At 35.5% G+C, this 16,099-nt stretch overlaps 1 protein-coding gene and 1 long non-coding RNA gene across 2 annotated transcripts in view; one reads left to right on the top strand and one right to left on the bottom strand.

The window, feature by feature from the left end:
• The window catches only part of LOC125160274 (uncharacterized), an 87,699-nt gene that overhangs the window by 71,421 nt on the left and 179 nt on the right, over nucleotides 1-16,099 (bottom strand). Inside the window, exon 2 of the long non-coding RNA XR_007150185.1 lies at nucleotides 7,319-7,365. This is a non-coding gene — a long non-coding RNA (uncharacterized LOC125160274). The remainder of the gene's footprint in view (nucleotides 1-7,318; nucleotides 7,366-16,099) is intronic.
• Nucleotides 7,366-16,099, top strand: part of CALCR (calcitonin receptor) — a 59,740-nt gene continuing 51,006 nt past the window's right edge. The window contains exons 1-2 of the mRNA XM_047849082.1: nucleotides 7,366-7,532; nucleotides 14,129-14,285. Coding sequence (XP_047705038.1) covers nucleotides 7,482-7,532; nucleotides 14,129-14,285 — 208 coding nt within the window. The 5' untranslated portion in view covers nucleotides 7,366-7,481. The remainder of the gene's footprint in view (nucleotides 7,533-14,128; nucleotides 14,286-16,099) is intronic.

The following is a 16,099-nucleotide window of genomic DNA, read 5'->3' as shown; positions in this document are numbered from 1 at the left end:
TACTCTTTCCCTTTTTCATTATTAAATGAGTGGTCATAGGTATCATATTTTGGAGAACACAAAGTGGAAAATGCTGTTTTTGTTTATTTTCTATTGGAGGGTCAAATAGACCCAATATGTATCTAATTACTACGCTTTCTCTTTCTTCAAAATATATTTTTTATATTTTGTTGTAGCTCAACTTAGAGCCACTGTTGGAGTGAGAAGAACCCTTAATTATAGCTCTATTGTCTAATTTATAGATAATGAAATTTATGTCCAGACAGGTGCAGTAACATGCTTAAGAGTCACATGATGAGTTTGAGGTTATTCTAGGATTAGACTATGGATTCCTTATTCCTTAGCCCAAGATCTTTTTTCCATTACACTGTACTGACTTCTCTTCCCATATTCACCATAGGTGATCTCACAGAACCCATAAGACTATAAGGTTATGAGCTTATACAGAAGCAGTGAATATATTAATTACAACCAGGTGCATTTTAGGTTCTCCATATAGAAGACCCTGCTGACAACTCCAATTTCATTTGTCCAAAGCTGAGTTTATTCCTTTCATGTCAGATGGCAGTACATAGGTAACGACCAAGAACATGAACTTCACAATCAGCCCAATTAGAGTTTCCTCAATACATTTAATGATTCCCACATCCTTGTCTTTGCTCATGCTGACGCTTTAGACTGGACTGTTTTTCTTCCAACCTCTCACATATTGAAGTTAAACTTTATCTTGAGATGGTATTAAGACACACATAAGTGCATGATGTGTTTTTAACTAAGTTGATTTGAACCAGTCAGTTCTTATCTCTCCTTTCTCTATCATGACTGCCATTGGAGATCCAGTACCATGAGGTCACAATGCCACTTCCTCAAATTAGTCTTAATTAACCAAATCCTGCCTGATTATTCATTAATAATATCCATTTGAGTAATGGCACACTTTTGAACTACACGTGATTTTGAACCATTTCTCCAAGATTTCCCACTGATTAATGTTGCCTAGCCAACTGCTTAGAGGCAATCTATCTTTTTCATTCAATATATGCTTATTGAACACTTATTATGTCAGATCATTGACAAGAGTCAAAGATAAAGTCATTTTTTTTTCAATGTGACATCATTTTTATTCTGCTTCCCTTCTCATCTAGATGCTTTTGCATGATGTGCCAACCAGTTTACCAAAAACAGCTCCACTGCAGAGAGTGCCAGTTTTTACTACCTAAACTTGGAGCTTAGAGTTAGATGAGCACTTTAAACTCATGATGAAGAGCAAGAAGTCAGTCTGTTTTGCTGAATATGTCAACATAAATAATGACATGAAGGAATGACATAATGACAACACTATGTCTTGGCAAGCTGCCTAGAGTAATGAAGAATGATTTTCTAGTAGGTCACATAATAAAGGAGTTATCCAAACAGAAGGCATTGCTGAGGCAACAAACCAGTATACCCTGTGGTTTCACAAAATTTATTTACCTGTTCACTTGGACTATATCTACATAAACATATTAGATAGATCTTTTTTCAAAAGAAATGTCAAATTTCAAATTTGAAATAGATTCTAGGCCTTGGGTGACAAAAGGCTACAGCTATTTTGAGATAAGCAGTGCCTGTCTCTTCTCTTTCCTGCTGTATGCCCATACCCTCATACTACTTGTTCTCATAGCCAGGGTATTAGAGGAGAGGTTCTTAACAAATAATGCTCCAAAGGAGCAATTGCCTCTGAGATGCCTTTTATAGCTTTGGGCTTTGTACCAAGGCTGGGGAATATTTAAGACCTCAGAAATTCCACTTTTGCTCCATGGAGAAGAAAAAAAGAAAATTTTAAGTAAAAGGGCAGCTCTTTCTCATGACTTGCAAACTTAATAGACTATGGTGGGTTAGAAATTGCCATTGAGCCAAAAGAGCATTTTCCAAAGTATATGCTGTAGATGGGTTAATAATTGTTATTGCCAAAAACATTTTTTTCATAGTCAAATGAGTTTGGAGAATGAAGACTGAAAGTCAGACTAGTGTTTTTGGTACAAGAAAATTAGGTACTTTAAAGTGCTAATGTCTATGGTAGATCTCTAAGAATAATATAGGAAATGCTTAATTTCCCTAAACATTTTTGGCCATGGAAACTTTATTTTATGCTGCTTCTCATGGGATTACTGCTATTCTATGGAATACACTTTTGGAAATGCTGATCTATGAGAATAGACACATTATTTTCAGACAGTGACATTTCATATTCTTTCCACAAAAAAATAAATAAATAAAAATATAAAAAATAAATAAAAATAAAAAAAACTGTACATGTCAAGGAAATTTGTTCTCCTTAAATGAAGATTATTCAATCACCATCATTGAATTAGTGATTTAGACTCTGTGTATTAATAGAAGTGGTTTCCACTGACCAACTCATCCCTGCAACAAAGGAATATAGTCTTCTAGAGAAGAGATTAGTGTTGAGTGTTCATTTGTGGATTCAAAGTAGTGCAGATTGTATTGTCTCACCCATTAATTGAACCAGTGTCCAGGGTTATTTCATTTACATGTTCTAAGTCCAGCTCCACAATCAAGCTTTTAGACTCCACATTCATCTGGTTTATATATGGGGCTCCCACAAGAGCTTTTGTTAAAAAAAAAAAAGTGGTTAAAAGACATGTTGGAAACCATTATCCTAAGAAGACTGCTGGACAGATCCAGTGGAATCCATAAGCTTCGCATATGAGAGTGTGTTCTTCTCCTAGTCAAGGAGGATTGGCTAAGGAGTCTTTCTATAGACAGGAAACTGACATAGAGATGAAGCTCCTTGCCCAAAACAAAAGAAATAATAAAAGTAAAATTAGGGCCCCCTGGGTGGCTCAGTTGGTTAAACATCTCTTAGTTTCGGCTCAAATCATGATCTCACAGTTTGTGAGATCAAGCCCTGCTTGGGATTCTGTCTCTCCCTCTCTCTCTGCCTCTACCCTGCATTCTCTCTCTCTCTCTAAATCACTAAAGAAATATTAGGGGCGCCTGGGTGACTCAGTCGGTTAAGCTTACTATTTCAGCTCAGGTCATGATCTCACGGTTCATGAGTTTGAGCCCTGTGTCGGGCTCTGTGCTGACAGCTCAGCTCCTGAAGCCTGCTTCAGATTCTGTGTCTCCCTCTCTCTCTGCCCCTCCCCCGCTCACACTCTGTCTCTCTGTCTCTGAAAAATAAATAAAACATTAAAAAAAATTTTTTTTTAAAGAAACATAAAAAAAATTAAAAGCAGAAATTAGAATCTCTTGGTTCTCCAACTAGGGCTCTTTGGGGAGATAATAATGCTTCCTGCCTTACCAAAATCTGGTAAAATTTCATCCCTTAAACTAAGCAACCAACATTTACTGAGCACTTACAATGTTACTGACTCCTTTCTAGGTTCTTGGGTTACAAAAATGAGTAAAGTCCTTGCTGTACAGAAGGAATAGGGAAAACATTAAGAAGTAAACAAATCAATAATCTAATTTCAAAGTTAAGCTTTGTTCTGGTTTTCTCTGAGTCATCTTCCAGGTATACCAGATCACAGGTTACCTGTCTGATCACAGGTTACCTGTCTCATCTGTACCCATTCCAAATTAAACGTTTCCAAGTTGCATTTTTGTCTCCATTAGCTGCTGTTTGCCTGATTTTGTCTTTTCCTGTTTGGGTGCAGGTTTAACTCTCTAAGCCTTAGGTCAAAACTGTTTTCCTCATGATCATTGAATTCTGAATCCTGCTTTTTGGAAATTCCACATTAGTCTTTCCCTAGATTCCACCCTGCAATCTATCCATCCTTTAATCATCTATTCAACTAAGCTATAGACTTAGGTTTTCCACGTCCATCATTCTTTTTAACTCCTCTTCATTCTCTCTCTCTCTCTCTCTCTCTCTCTCTCCCCTTGGAAGAATCTCAGCAAAGGTGAATTACTTCATTTTTTATTCTGATTCTGCTCTTCTTTGCCATGTTTTTCTCCCTTAAATTCATAAATCCCTGTCTTTCTTCACAACTCTACTTATATGTTATTTCTCTCCTCTTCACACATCATCATGAAATACTTCTCTCAAAGAGAGGCATATCTGCAAAGTACTGTTTAACCTTGAACAATTACAAGTGATCTTTCCTGACTAGAGGCAGATTCGGTACAGTCCAGATCTGCTATAAAGTTGCACATGAGAAATTTATTATAGTCCACAATAATGCAAGAGTATTTAAAATTATAGACATGTATTTAAAATTATAGACATGTCCAATTAATAGGAGAAAGGAAAGGACTTTGTTTCTTGGCTAAACCCCTCTGTCATTTCCGAACATTCACTGTCAGATCCATGTCCTTACTATTTTCGTTCGCTTTAGTTGGTCGTGGGACAATTGTAAAAGCAGTGTGTGGGGCTTTGAAACCATGGGGCTCCCCTTTCCTACAGCAAAATGTGCAGCCTCATTCACCTTCCGGGGGACAGTTCTCCCACAGCCTCTAATGCTCCTCATGGTAATGATACTGTTGAGCGAAAACCTAGCAACTTATACTTTATAACATATCAAATGACATCAAATATATGACATGGATAGAACAAGCCAATTAACTCCCTAATCACCCATATTCACCTTCATAGAGAAGCTGGCTTCTCACTGTGCGTAGCTCTCACATTTAGAATTAATGAGTAGGACTTTCATCTGAAGAAGAGATCTGACTTTTAATTCTGGCACTCACACATCTTTTCTCTCAGAGGCCAAATCATAGGGCTACCATTAATAGCAGACTTTAAAAAATCAATGTATGTCTATGATTTCCTTCTTAAAAAAAAAAAGCAGGATCTAGTTAAGCAAAGCTGCGTTAATTTCATGAGTACACACAGTACATTTCAAAAGTCCTGCCTTTCAGCCCAGGAAATAAGACTCATCCAAGATTCTGGTAGTAATATTTTTAATTAAAGGAGAATACAAATCAAAAGTTCTTTTTCTTTCACCTACTTCCCCTTCCTGAATTTCTTCATTATCTAACTTTGTATCCAAGCTAGCAATCTGAGAGACAACTTTAGTTTCTTCTTCTTTATTTCTCAGCACAATCATATTGGTGCTTCTTGCTATAATAGGGCCATATATTTTAGTCCTAGTTGAGGGTTTTATTCGTTTACTTAAAGTTTGTAGGGAATCACTGAAAGAAGATACAATTACACTCATTTTAATATAGACAATGGGTTGGAGAGATCAAGACTTAAAGTAGGGAAACATCCTGAGGCTGTTTTGGGGTCCTGATGAGAAAGACAAGAGTCCTGTACTAAGGCAGTGGAGAAGGGTGGACATGTCTGAAAAGATACCAAACACAGATAGAATTGGAGTCCTGGAGACTAGATGTTGGGTACGAGGAAGTGCGCAGAATCAAGGATGATTTGGGTTTCTCCTTTGGACAATTCATGGATAATTATGCAAGTCACTGACACGGGAATGCAAGGAATTGGAGAGGGAAAATGATATACAGTATTCAGATTTGTTAATGTGGTCATGTAGAGAAGATGCAGTTTTTAAAAATCACAGAGTTCTATGCTTCCTTTGATTCATTGGACCACTAACCCCCATCATTATCAATAATAATAATAATCATGTGTAAGTGATTATGTGAAGTGTGAGAGATAAAGATAGCTAAAACGTAATTCTTATCTGAAAGGGGTTTAGCATCAGGCAAGGTTGTCAGGTTACGTATATACCTAGATGAAAACATATAGCTGGCATATAAAGTGCCGAAAGGATGGTTTGGGTAATAAATTTCCTAGGGACTCAGACCCTAATTTTCTAGCTGTATTTTCACTTCCTGAGGAGCTCTAAGCTCCAGCTAAATTAAACTATTGGATTCCTTATTCTTCAGCTACCCCTAAATTTGCCTATCTTCATATCTTGTTTTCATCTGCTTTCACTGCCTATAGGTCTTGCTTTTCTTTTTTTTTTTTTTTTCAACGTTTATTTATTTTTGGGACAGAGAGAGACAGAGCATGAACGGGGGAGGGGCAGAGAGAGAGGGAGACACAGAATCGGAAACAGGCTCCAGGCTCCGAGCCATCAGCCCAGAGCCTGACGCGGGGCTCGAACTCACGGACCGCGAGATCGTGACCTGGCTGAAGTCGGACGCTTAACCGACTGCGCCACCCAGGCGCCCCTAGGTCTTGCTTTTCAAAATCCTATTCAGTCAAAATACAAATCCTGCCTTGGTTCCCCTATTCAGAAGCTCTCCCTTTTATGAAGCTCTGTATTTGTACCATTTTTTGATCATTTTACCCATTTTATGTTATAGTTGTGTTAGCACACGTCTTGTATCATTCATACCTAGTGTATTGCACAGACACCCCAATGCTCAGTTTCTTGTAATGGGACCATGTCTCATCCAGCTCACCCATGTGTGTTTTTAATTTACTAGTGGACTTGAGGTAAACCACAAGCCATAAATAATAATCCGCATATAGGATGACACTTGAAAATTATACTTTACATTCTCAGTTTCCTGTAGTACTGATATGTAAATGGAATACAACTTTTGCTCTTTGGGGAGCAAGTGTATTAGGTAGACAGTGCAGATACTAACATACCTAGCAGAATATGTAAGTGTAAGATATATGATGTGATCATAGCCACTCACCCCTAGGTGAAATACAGTTTTCATGCAAATCCCACTGATGAAAAATATACATATATACTTTTTTGCTCTTTTATTCTCTTTCCTTGTGTAAAATTATCTGCAGTCATGAAAAACTGATATTTGTGACAGCAGCATGTTTCTGACGATTACATGCTTTTGGGTAGGAATGGTGAGCTGTTAGGTGACATACTCAATCCTTGCTGTGGAAGAAATTTATTTTTAATAGCAACTTGAAGCTTCTAGAAAATTTTGTAGGAAAGAAAAATATTTTGACATATTCTATCCTTGCTATTGAAGAAATTTATTCTTAATAGCAACTTGAAGCTTGTAGAAAATTCTGTAGGAAAGGAAAATACTCAAGGCTCTAAATAAGACTGCTTAAATAAAAGTTGCCTTAAATTACCTAGGTGATCCTTTACAAATCATTGATTGTATTTGTTCATGTCTAATGAAGTGATTTCTTTCTGGATGTTTCCATTGAAATTTTCAACAGTTCTACTGACGCCACATGTTAACTGAAGCCCACATTGATTGCTCTTGACTTCTCTGAATCCTATATTTTGATCCTGATATGTAAAGGTGGCTCTGGAATTTCTTAATAGGAGGACTTTAGACAACAACCAGACACCAGTCCTTCCTGGCTGAAAGGAAGGGCAATGGAACATGCAACTGCATTTGCATCACAAGCGTATTGTTTACTTACATGAATTTATTTAGAATGTCTTGGGACATGATCGTCTCCAAGTCAAACTGAAAGACAAGAAAAAGAAATTGACTGTAGTCAGTATTAAACCTATATTAATGTAAATGTCTTTGTTACTTTTATATTTTTCTAGGACTTAGAAGATCATCTTCAAAAACCAAAAATGAAGTTCACACTGACCCGCCGGTGCTTGGTACTCTTCATCTTCCTAAATGTAAGTAAAACATTATTTAAGCCACGTTAATCAAGAATGCTGACACAGAGCATGTGATTGAGTAGACGCTCACACAGGGAGAGGTCTTGCCAAAACTACATTCCACAAGCCAAAACTATCATTTCCTTGATACTTTGTTAACAGATCCCCCCCAAACTTTCACAATTTAGATTTGTGTTATAGTTCACTGAAAAATGTGAGCTTTGTTTATAAAAATTTAGCGTTAACTTGAGACATCTCCACATTATCTTGGAAATTAACATCGAAGGCTAATAATGTCCTTCGATAAAATGTTTTTCATCTTAGACATGTGGATCTGAACCAGTTTCTAGGCTTCTGTCTTTTTCAAACATCTGAACTCTTTCAGTCTGGCTATTGATTTTAAATGCATTTCTCATAAAAAAATTTTTTTAAAAAACTAAGAATCTTAGGTCTTAACATACCAATGTCATTCCATAACTCTTTCTCTAGCCTTGTAAATCATGCCCAATTTCTGTAATTTTATATTGTTTTTTTCCTAAATGGTTAGCAAGTAGTCAGAACTGCAATTATCTTAGAAAATACTACCAGTGCCTGCCTATTTATTTGTGTTAACTTTGTTAACTCCCCATCACATCAACTTCCATAGCACATGAAAGAGAGATGAGTAAATTTTACATAAACAAATTGGGAGTTGTATTGATCCTTATCCTGGCCAATGAATTATACCTGGCAATAAAATTCAGTCAATAACTGATCCTATTATACTCAGGCAAACAAAACTAGTCCAGGGTTCCAGGATTTACATTGTTAATTAATGTGTCGTCATGGGCTTACAAGTTTGTATAAACTGTTTCTCTTAACATTATTCAGGGAAAAATATCACTAATATTCCATAAACATAAATCTTATTTTTAAGGACATTTTTATTTTGTAATGTTATACATCAAATAAGTGGTTTATGGGTATGATTGTCAATGTAGTCCTTTTGCATCTACTTGGAAATTAAGTATAGTCTATTTTATTATGTAAAAGTATCATGTTATAATTTTTAGATAAAATACAACATAATTTGCTAAAAGTAATCTGGTATTTGGAAATGCAGGTAACTTCATGCCATTGTAAATATAATAAAAACACTGGAACAAGAATATTGTAGAAATTATTAGCACATTTTGTTTTGTCTGTAAATGCTCAAGCTTTATATGAGATTCTATAGCTACAGAAATATTGGTATATTCTATTCGTGATTGATATTGTTATTTTTATAGCTTAAATTAAATCCTATGTGATCAGTTGTATGTAAATATCTCCAAATAATTTTATTTTATAAAGCATATAATTATATTAAACATTGACAGAAGAAAAACTAAAGTAACTTTAACTAGATATTAAGACAGTTTGAGTGTTTCCACCTTTTCTATTATAAAGACTACAGATAATTTGTGGTGTGCTAAAAAACTAAAGTAGATCAATTCTATTCAAAACTTTTACAAAATTCAAAGATTAAAATAATTTCATGTATTTGAGCCATGGGCAGAAATATTTTATGGTTTGTGGGCATCTCTTTACTAGTAAACATACTGTACAGGGCACTTAAGTGGCTTTGTGCTCTCTTTCCTGTGATAAACAGAAATTTGCTTCTCTGTCTTGTATTTGGATCATATATTTGATTTGGAGGATTCTTCCATAAAAAAAAGTTTTTATATGTGAGTTTCCTTCTAAAACACACATTGTGTTCCACACTGATACTCCTTCAAGAAAAGTAAATTATTTTAAAAAGTGGTACTGATTTTAATTACTATAAAATATTACTTTTTTATACATTATTGTGAAAAATCACTGCCAGTATATTTGTTGAATTCTACCAACCTGATTTCTAAATGGTCTTTAAAGTATCAGTTTGGGTCACCACATTTCATGAGCCTCAATTTACATCAATCAAAACCACCTACTCATTTCCTCTCCCTTATCTGTAATAGTGCAATTGGCTTAGAATAGTGCTTGGCACATAGTGAGTTCTAAAAAAAAAAGGTAGTGATGATGATAATTATAGCAACAATGATGAAGACATTGAAAAACTAGATTCTTCTGAGAAGCATTCGTTGTTGGTAACTTATCTGGATTCCCCTATTTGGTTGGCATTTATCATTATGGAGCAGTTTTGTTGTTTAAATAATGCTTAAGTAGAAAAAACATAGGATACCAACCATCTGATTCTACCTGGAAGAACCAGGTTAACACTTTACAAAGCTCTGTTTTATCCTTTATTATTTTGAAAAGTATAAGTAACTGAAAACTACAAACAATTCCAACATGTACATTGTCAGTATTAAGGATGGTGATGTCAAAATCCTGCTCGTTATATCAAGTTGTGGATTCTGGAATCATGTTACTTTTAGACAAATTCTGTCTGTGGCAATAAATAGGAATCTCTCCCTTCAGCACTGTAGCATGAGTTCCCATATTCATTACGTTTGAACCACTGCAGTGATGCACCATTTCTTAAAGCTCTACACAGAATGGTCCTGTAATTGTTTTGTCTCTGTGCTTCTATAAACCAAGAAGTAGGAAGATTGTCTTACATCAAAGTAGGAATTGCTTGAGTACATGTCCACTCAAACCAGATTGCTTTCCACTGGACTCCATGATTAGTGTGCACCAAACCTCCTAGAATGTGAGCCCCATGGGGGCAGGGACCTTGCCAGTCTTGTTCACTGCTGAATCTCCAGTACCTAGAACAGTAACTGGCATGGGGGAAGCAAAGTATTTATTAACTGAAAGAACAACGGTGTTTCAGCTACGGACTGCAGGTATTGGTGGCAGCTTGGTGGTCGTATGTGTGGCGCCATTTACTTGAACCTTTAGGAGTGACATCACATATACGGCGGCTAAACTGCTGCATAGGACAACAATTAAGAGGTTGTTTTTTGTTTTGCTTTGGGAGAATCATATAAGATGGCTTGTATGAAAAACTTTGAACATGAATCCTTATCCAGAACATCAATGTGCCCTTAATATCTCATCTCTATCTTCATTTGAGCATAAAATATTTATGTGCCAAAATGTATAATATAAACATAATACTTATGATAACTAAAATATTTTTAAGTGTTTCACATTGCTTGGTAGTCTTATCTAATCACTACTGCTTCTTTTTTGTCTCTATATTGCTGAAAATTATGCCACCTCACTAGCCATTTTTATTGGTACAAAATCACCAGCAAAACCTTTCTATGTTCATGAGCTTTATGAAGTTTGTATATGTATTATTTTTAAGCAGTAGTAATTCCATTATTAGAATTATATATATAATCATTATCTGTCTATATCTTCATATCCGTTATATATACATATATGACAGAATGCCTCAAATATATGTTATTTTCAGAAGAAAGTCACTGAAGCATTCAGTTACCACTGCAAACATTCTATAGTCATTGCTCACACACCAAGCAGACAAGGAGTAGACTCAGATTACTATGTCTCATCTATGACAGAAGTTGTAATTTCTCATTCCTTCAGTGTTGAAACAATCTCTTTGGAACCAGGCTCCAAACTAAGTTCACTGGAGTTTGTTTCAATATTGCAAGAATGGTAAGATTGATGCTCCTATCATCTACATGAAATACACATGCTCTTTCAGATGGTCATATCTACACTGTTATAGATGTTAAAACTTCATTAAAACAAATCATGCTGTAATTGAAAACACAAGTACCAGGCTTTCCTCTTGGTATCCTTGCACATAATGACTCCCCATGGCTTACAAGAATTTCCAACTAGTGCAGGAACATTTATTAATTGGTTGCCCAGTCCATTAAAGATAGAATTCAGAATGTTACTTTTGGAAAGAATGCCAAACTTAAACAGGATGCTCCCTAACATCTAAAACATCTAGTATAAATGACAGAAAATATTTATATCGGACATCAGATTCCAGCTTCTAATTTCATTTGAATATGGTGAGAAAATTACCCATAAATAAATAATATATCAAATGACAATTCTCACATCAATTAAAGATTTTAAGAATAGAGCTACAAAGAATCTAAAATAGATGCATAAGGTTAACCTATAATTGATATCTCTTATTGTGGAGATACAATGATCTATTAAAGACCATGGTTATGTGATCTTTAGTCAGATTGTTAAAACACACACAGCCACATGCATTCATACAAATGTAGGCTAGTATAATCCACAACGAAGCCTTTAATGTGAAATCTATTAAAAATATGTATTTTTTACTCCCAAACCACATTCCAATTCCTGAAGGAATACTGAGCATTCAATTATTAATGATTCTTTACATTTCACAGTTCCTGGTGTCAGGAAATATTTTATGTTGATCTTTCTTGCTAGACTGTAAGCTCCATGAGGGCAGGATCTATGTTTATTTTACTCAGCACTAGCATAATGCTTGGCTGATAAAGTTCAATGACTACTTGCTGATTGGTTGATCTTAAAACCAGTAGGGAAGGATCATATGACAACAGAATGGTGTTCAACTATGTTGGTAAAGGATTTGTATATTTGAAATAATTTCTGTGAGTTCATTAATGTCTCTTTTTTTTTCTGTCATACATTCAAGAAGCATTAAAATTAGAAACAATCCTAATATCTAAAGAGTAGTATCAACTATACCAACAGTAAGTGTCCATCTAGAGTTATCACAGTATGTAATAAGTATTCACCCTCTTCTGTTTGCAAGCAATTTCTACTCAGATGCCTTGCTGGCACCTTCAAAACAAGAACAAAAGAGAACTTACATTCTTCCCCCTAGTAACTTCTCCCTTCTCAAGTATTCCCATTCTTGTCCATTATGTAGGTTAAAATACCTGAGCTATTTGACTATTACTGTTCTCCGGTCCTTATATTCAAATATATGTTTTTATTATCTGAGAAAGTGCTGAGGGTTGTGCTTCCCTGTTCCCTCACGCAGTGCTCTAGTCCATGCCTTCAGCTTCCTGGCTCCCTCCCCAGCTCTGATCTGTGAACATCTGATGCCCACCACATGAATTTTACTAACATTTTCCTTTCACAAACTTCACTGGTCAAAAGCCTACAGTACATCTTTAATTTATTGTCATGTTTTAATGATATTAGCTAAAATGTATTGAGCCTTTCATTGCACTAGGCATTTTGTATTTGTTTTCTCAGGGCTCTATATTATGTTATTTTCCTTGATTCCATTTCTTACTAACCCCCAAATATGCTTCTCTCCAGGAACAATGGTTTCCTTACTGTGTCTCATACATGCCATTTCCTACCTTTGGGACCTATACGCATTCCTTTCCCTTCATTCAGAAAGCCTTCCCTCTCCTCTCTGCCTATGTAGACACTGCATATACTCAAAGTCCAGTTGAAATTCTACCTTGTATCTGTAATGGTAACTGACTATTCTTGCACCATGCCCTCTGTACACTCTGAATTTTTATTGTATTATGCATTGTACAATTTAGCATCTAGTGACATGCTATCTGATAGGAAAGCATGCCGCATCCACACAATGACATACACTGGAAAACAGTGTGGTTACACTCCGAGTAGCCTGAGGTATACAGTCAACTTAATAAAAATGAGTTTGTTTTAGAGACTGTGAGGAATAGAGAAAAGTATGCAACACTGTTTATGGCATGAATACAGTTGGGGAAACTTCAATCTTAGAATAATTTAGACAGAATAAGGCCAAATAAAAAAAATGTGTTTAACAGGTGTGATAGAAAGAGAGCAACTTCCTAACTTCAGAAGAAGAAAAAGCCAGTGCAGGCTGAAGCTTGTAGTCCTCTCTGAACAAGTCTCTATGCAGAACATGGGTATAGAATCACAGATTCAAGCACCACCAAAAACATCATGGCCACAAAAGAAATTGAAATCTATATAAACATGACTTAGGATGATTTGTCAGTCTGTGATCATGACCAGTGACAGCCTGTACCAAAAGTGCAGAAGCACTAAGAGAAATATTTAAGATTTGCACTGATTTCCAGCAGTGAAAATAAATTATCCTGTGTAGGTCACCTGCTGAAGAAGCCTATTTAAAGATATTAAAGCCAATTATCCAATGCAGAGTATCTCAGAAGTACAGATTTTGTCTGTTCTGTGACTACCTGGAGTGAATTTTTGGCAGTGCACGTAATCTAAGCACAAATAAAAATCAGCTGAAAGAATCTAATATAAAAGTTTACTTATTGCACTAATATATCTATTTTTAATAACATGATTCATGATTATTAGAAGTTCCAAAGAAGGCAAAGTTGATTTAATATTGGTATTTTTTGGAAATCAGGTTATTTGTTTTGTTTACCTCTAAACTTAACAGTGATAACAAAATTAAAACAATCTTATATGATAAAGAGGTGCATGAGTTTGAGTGGGGGCTATACATTTTCAGTAGTGAATGGAAAGAATGCATATATGAAATCTGTAGGTAGAATTTGTAGATGAAATATAAATACACTTTTCAGTTATGAAGAAAAATATTCCACTTGGAGACCATATATAATTGTTGCTCATGGAAGGAAAATGTTTTCAAACTTTTTGACTGTCTCATTTATTTCTGTATACACCGGTTCCTGCTCTCTATAAGTGACTGATTTTTCTTTTTAATACAGCACCCAACCCCAATTCTTCCTGCCACTTCAAATGACACCTATCCTCCAAATATGAAGTCCGAGCCATTTCTCTACGTCCTAGGACGTAAGAAAATGACGGATGCGCAGTACAAATGCTATGACCGCATGCAGCAGTTACCCCCATACCAAGGAGAAGGTAAGAAGAAAGATGTATGCAAATATGTTTCAAACAACATTAAAGGTTTTTTGCTTCAGTGGGTAAATATGTGTTGACTAGTTTTAATATGCCAGCAGTTTTAACGGTGGTTTTCAAACTATGGTATGCTTGTATATTTCATGCTGGACACTTGCCTACTTTCTTTGCTCAAGTCCACCCAACTGGTTTTGGGCTAACATCTACACTTATGACAAAATTGCTACAATAACTCAGTATTCACACCTAGCAAGGAGGAACAATGCAGAATGAAGTGAGGGAGAAGAATTGGAAAATGATAGGAAGGGAATGGGAAAATGGTGGGCAGAGAATTTGCCTCAGGTGAATCCTGTCAAAATCCTGTCTTGTTTTGGGTTAATTAGGCAGTATCTTCCCTTAACTGTCAATTCGTTGGCAACTAGTGCTATTCCTTCTCCTTTTCTAGCCCTAGTTCCCAGAGAAATTAGAAAAAAGCTATCTCCTAGGCAGGCATTGTTTATCTGTCACCTTCTCTAGAATGCTCTATGTGACTGTTCAAGTATTTTCAGGGCCAAGCCTATTCTCTTAGCCATAGAGAGCTATGTGATGGCCAAGCATTACTACATCCATTTCAGTTCTCTTCCCTGTCCCCTAAAACATTTGAAAAGACCCAACAAGATCTTGTACACCCTTGTATATTCTAAGATAACACCGCTTGGTGTGTGTGTTGGGGGTGAGGCAGAATATCAGTTAACTATATTCTATTACTACACATGGTTTGCCTTTAAATAGTTAAATTTCTACTTAATTTCTACTTCCTATTTTTAGAATATTTCTTTTAAACAGAACTCAAGACAGTAGAAAGATAGATACATGTTCTTCTTCGGTCTCCAGTAGTTTCAGTGTTTTTTAAGAAACTGAAAAGTCATTAGATGCAACTCTGCCCAAAGAAGAAATCATTTCTTCTGAAGCAAGTGAAACAATAGAAACACAACATTTATTTTCAGAGACCAAGCGAGAGCAGACTCCTTCATTCACTTCAGTCTTAACCATTTTGGGAGGCTGAACTTTTGTGCTATGATCATTCTTTTAAGATTTCTTTTCTTTTTTCTGTTTTTTTTTTCTTTTTTTCTTTTCCTTCCTTCTTTTCTTTCTTTCCTTCTTTCCTTTTTTCCTCCTTCCTTCCTTTTTTTTTTTGTTCTTGGACTGCCTTCAAAGCCTGAGGCTTATTCTTTTGAATAGCTTTATAGAGGTCAATCTTTACATTTTAGGGTAGATTAAATTTTGAAAGCAGTGAGACACCACTAAGACCCAATGCTGATAAATACATAAACTACTCAAACTGAGCATTATTTTAGCTACTAACAAAGTGTGATTCTAAAATAATAAGACTAGATTTCTGTGTGACCTGTTAACTGTGTACAAATGCATCTCCCACAGGAATTTTGAACAATTGAATTTTAAACCCTTGGATTAAGAATAGAACTATTCAAGGCAACCCCTTTGAAGGTTAATGGCTAGTAGGATCCATATGTTACAAAAACATATAGTTTTTTCAAGGTAAGCCTCTGATCCAGGGGTGATACTGCATATACCTTTCACAAGACTTCTTTGCAGCATTTCTGGAGACATTTTCAAGGAAAGATTTTAGAGGAAAGATTCCATACAGATGACATGTATGTCTTTTGAGGAGCAAATGGAGAAAACCCTCTAAAAATGTAAACTCTATTAAGAGTTGGTAAAGTTAATATCTTTATTTTGTTGCTGTTGCTGTTCTTTTTAATATTTCCATATGCATGTCCAGAGCTCCAAAATAACCATCTATTAAATAGATAGAT

The sequence above is a fragment of the Prionailurus viverrinus genome, chromosome A2 (assembly GCF_022837055.1).
Source record: "Prionailurus viverrinus isolate Anna chromosome A2, UM_Priviv_1.0, whole genome shotgun sequence".
In the NCBI taxonomy this organism is placed as follows: Eukaryota; Metazoa; Chordata; class Mammalia; order Carnivora; family Felidae; genus Prionailurus; species Prionailurus viverrinus.
This window is presented reverse-complemented; position numbering and strand designations above follow the sequence as displayed.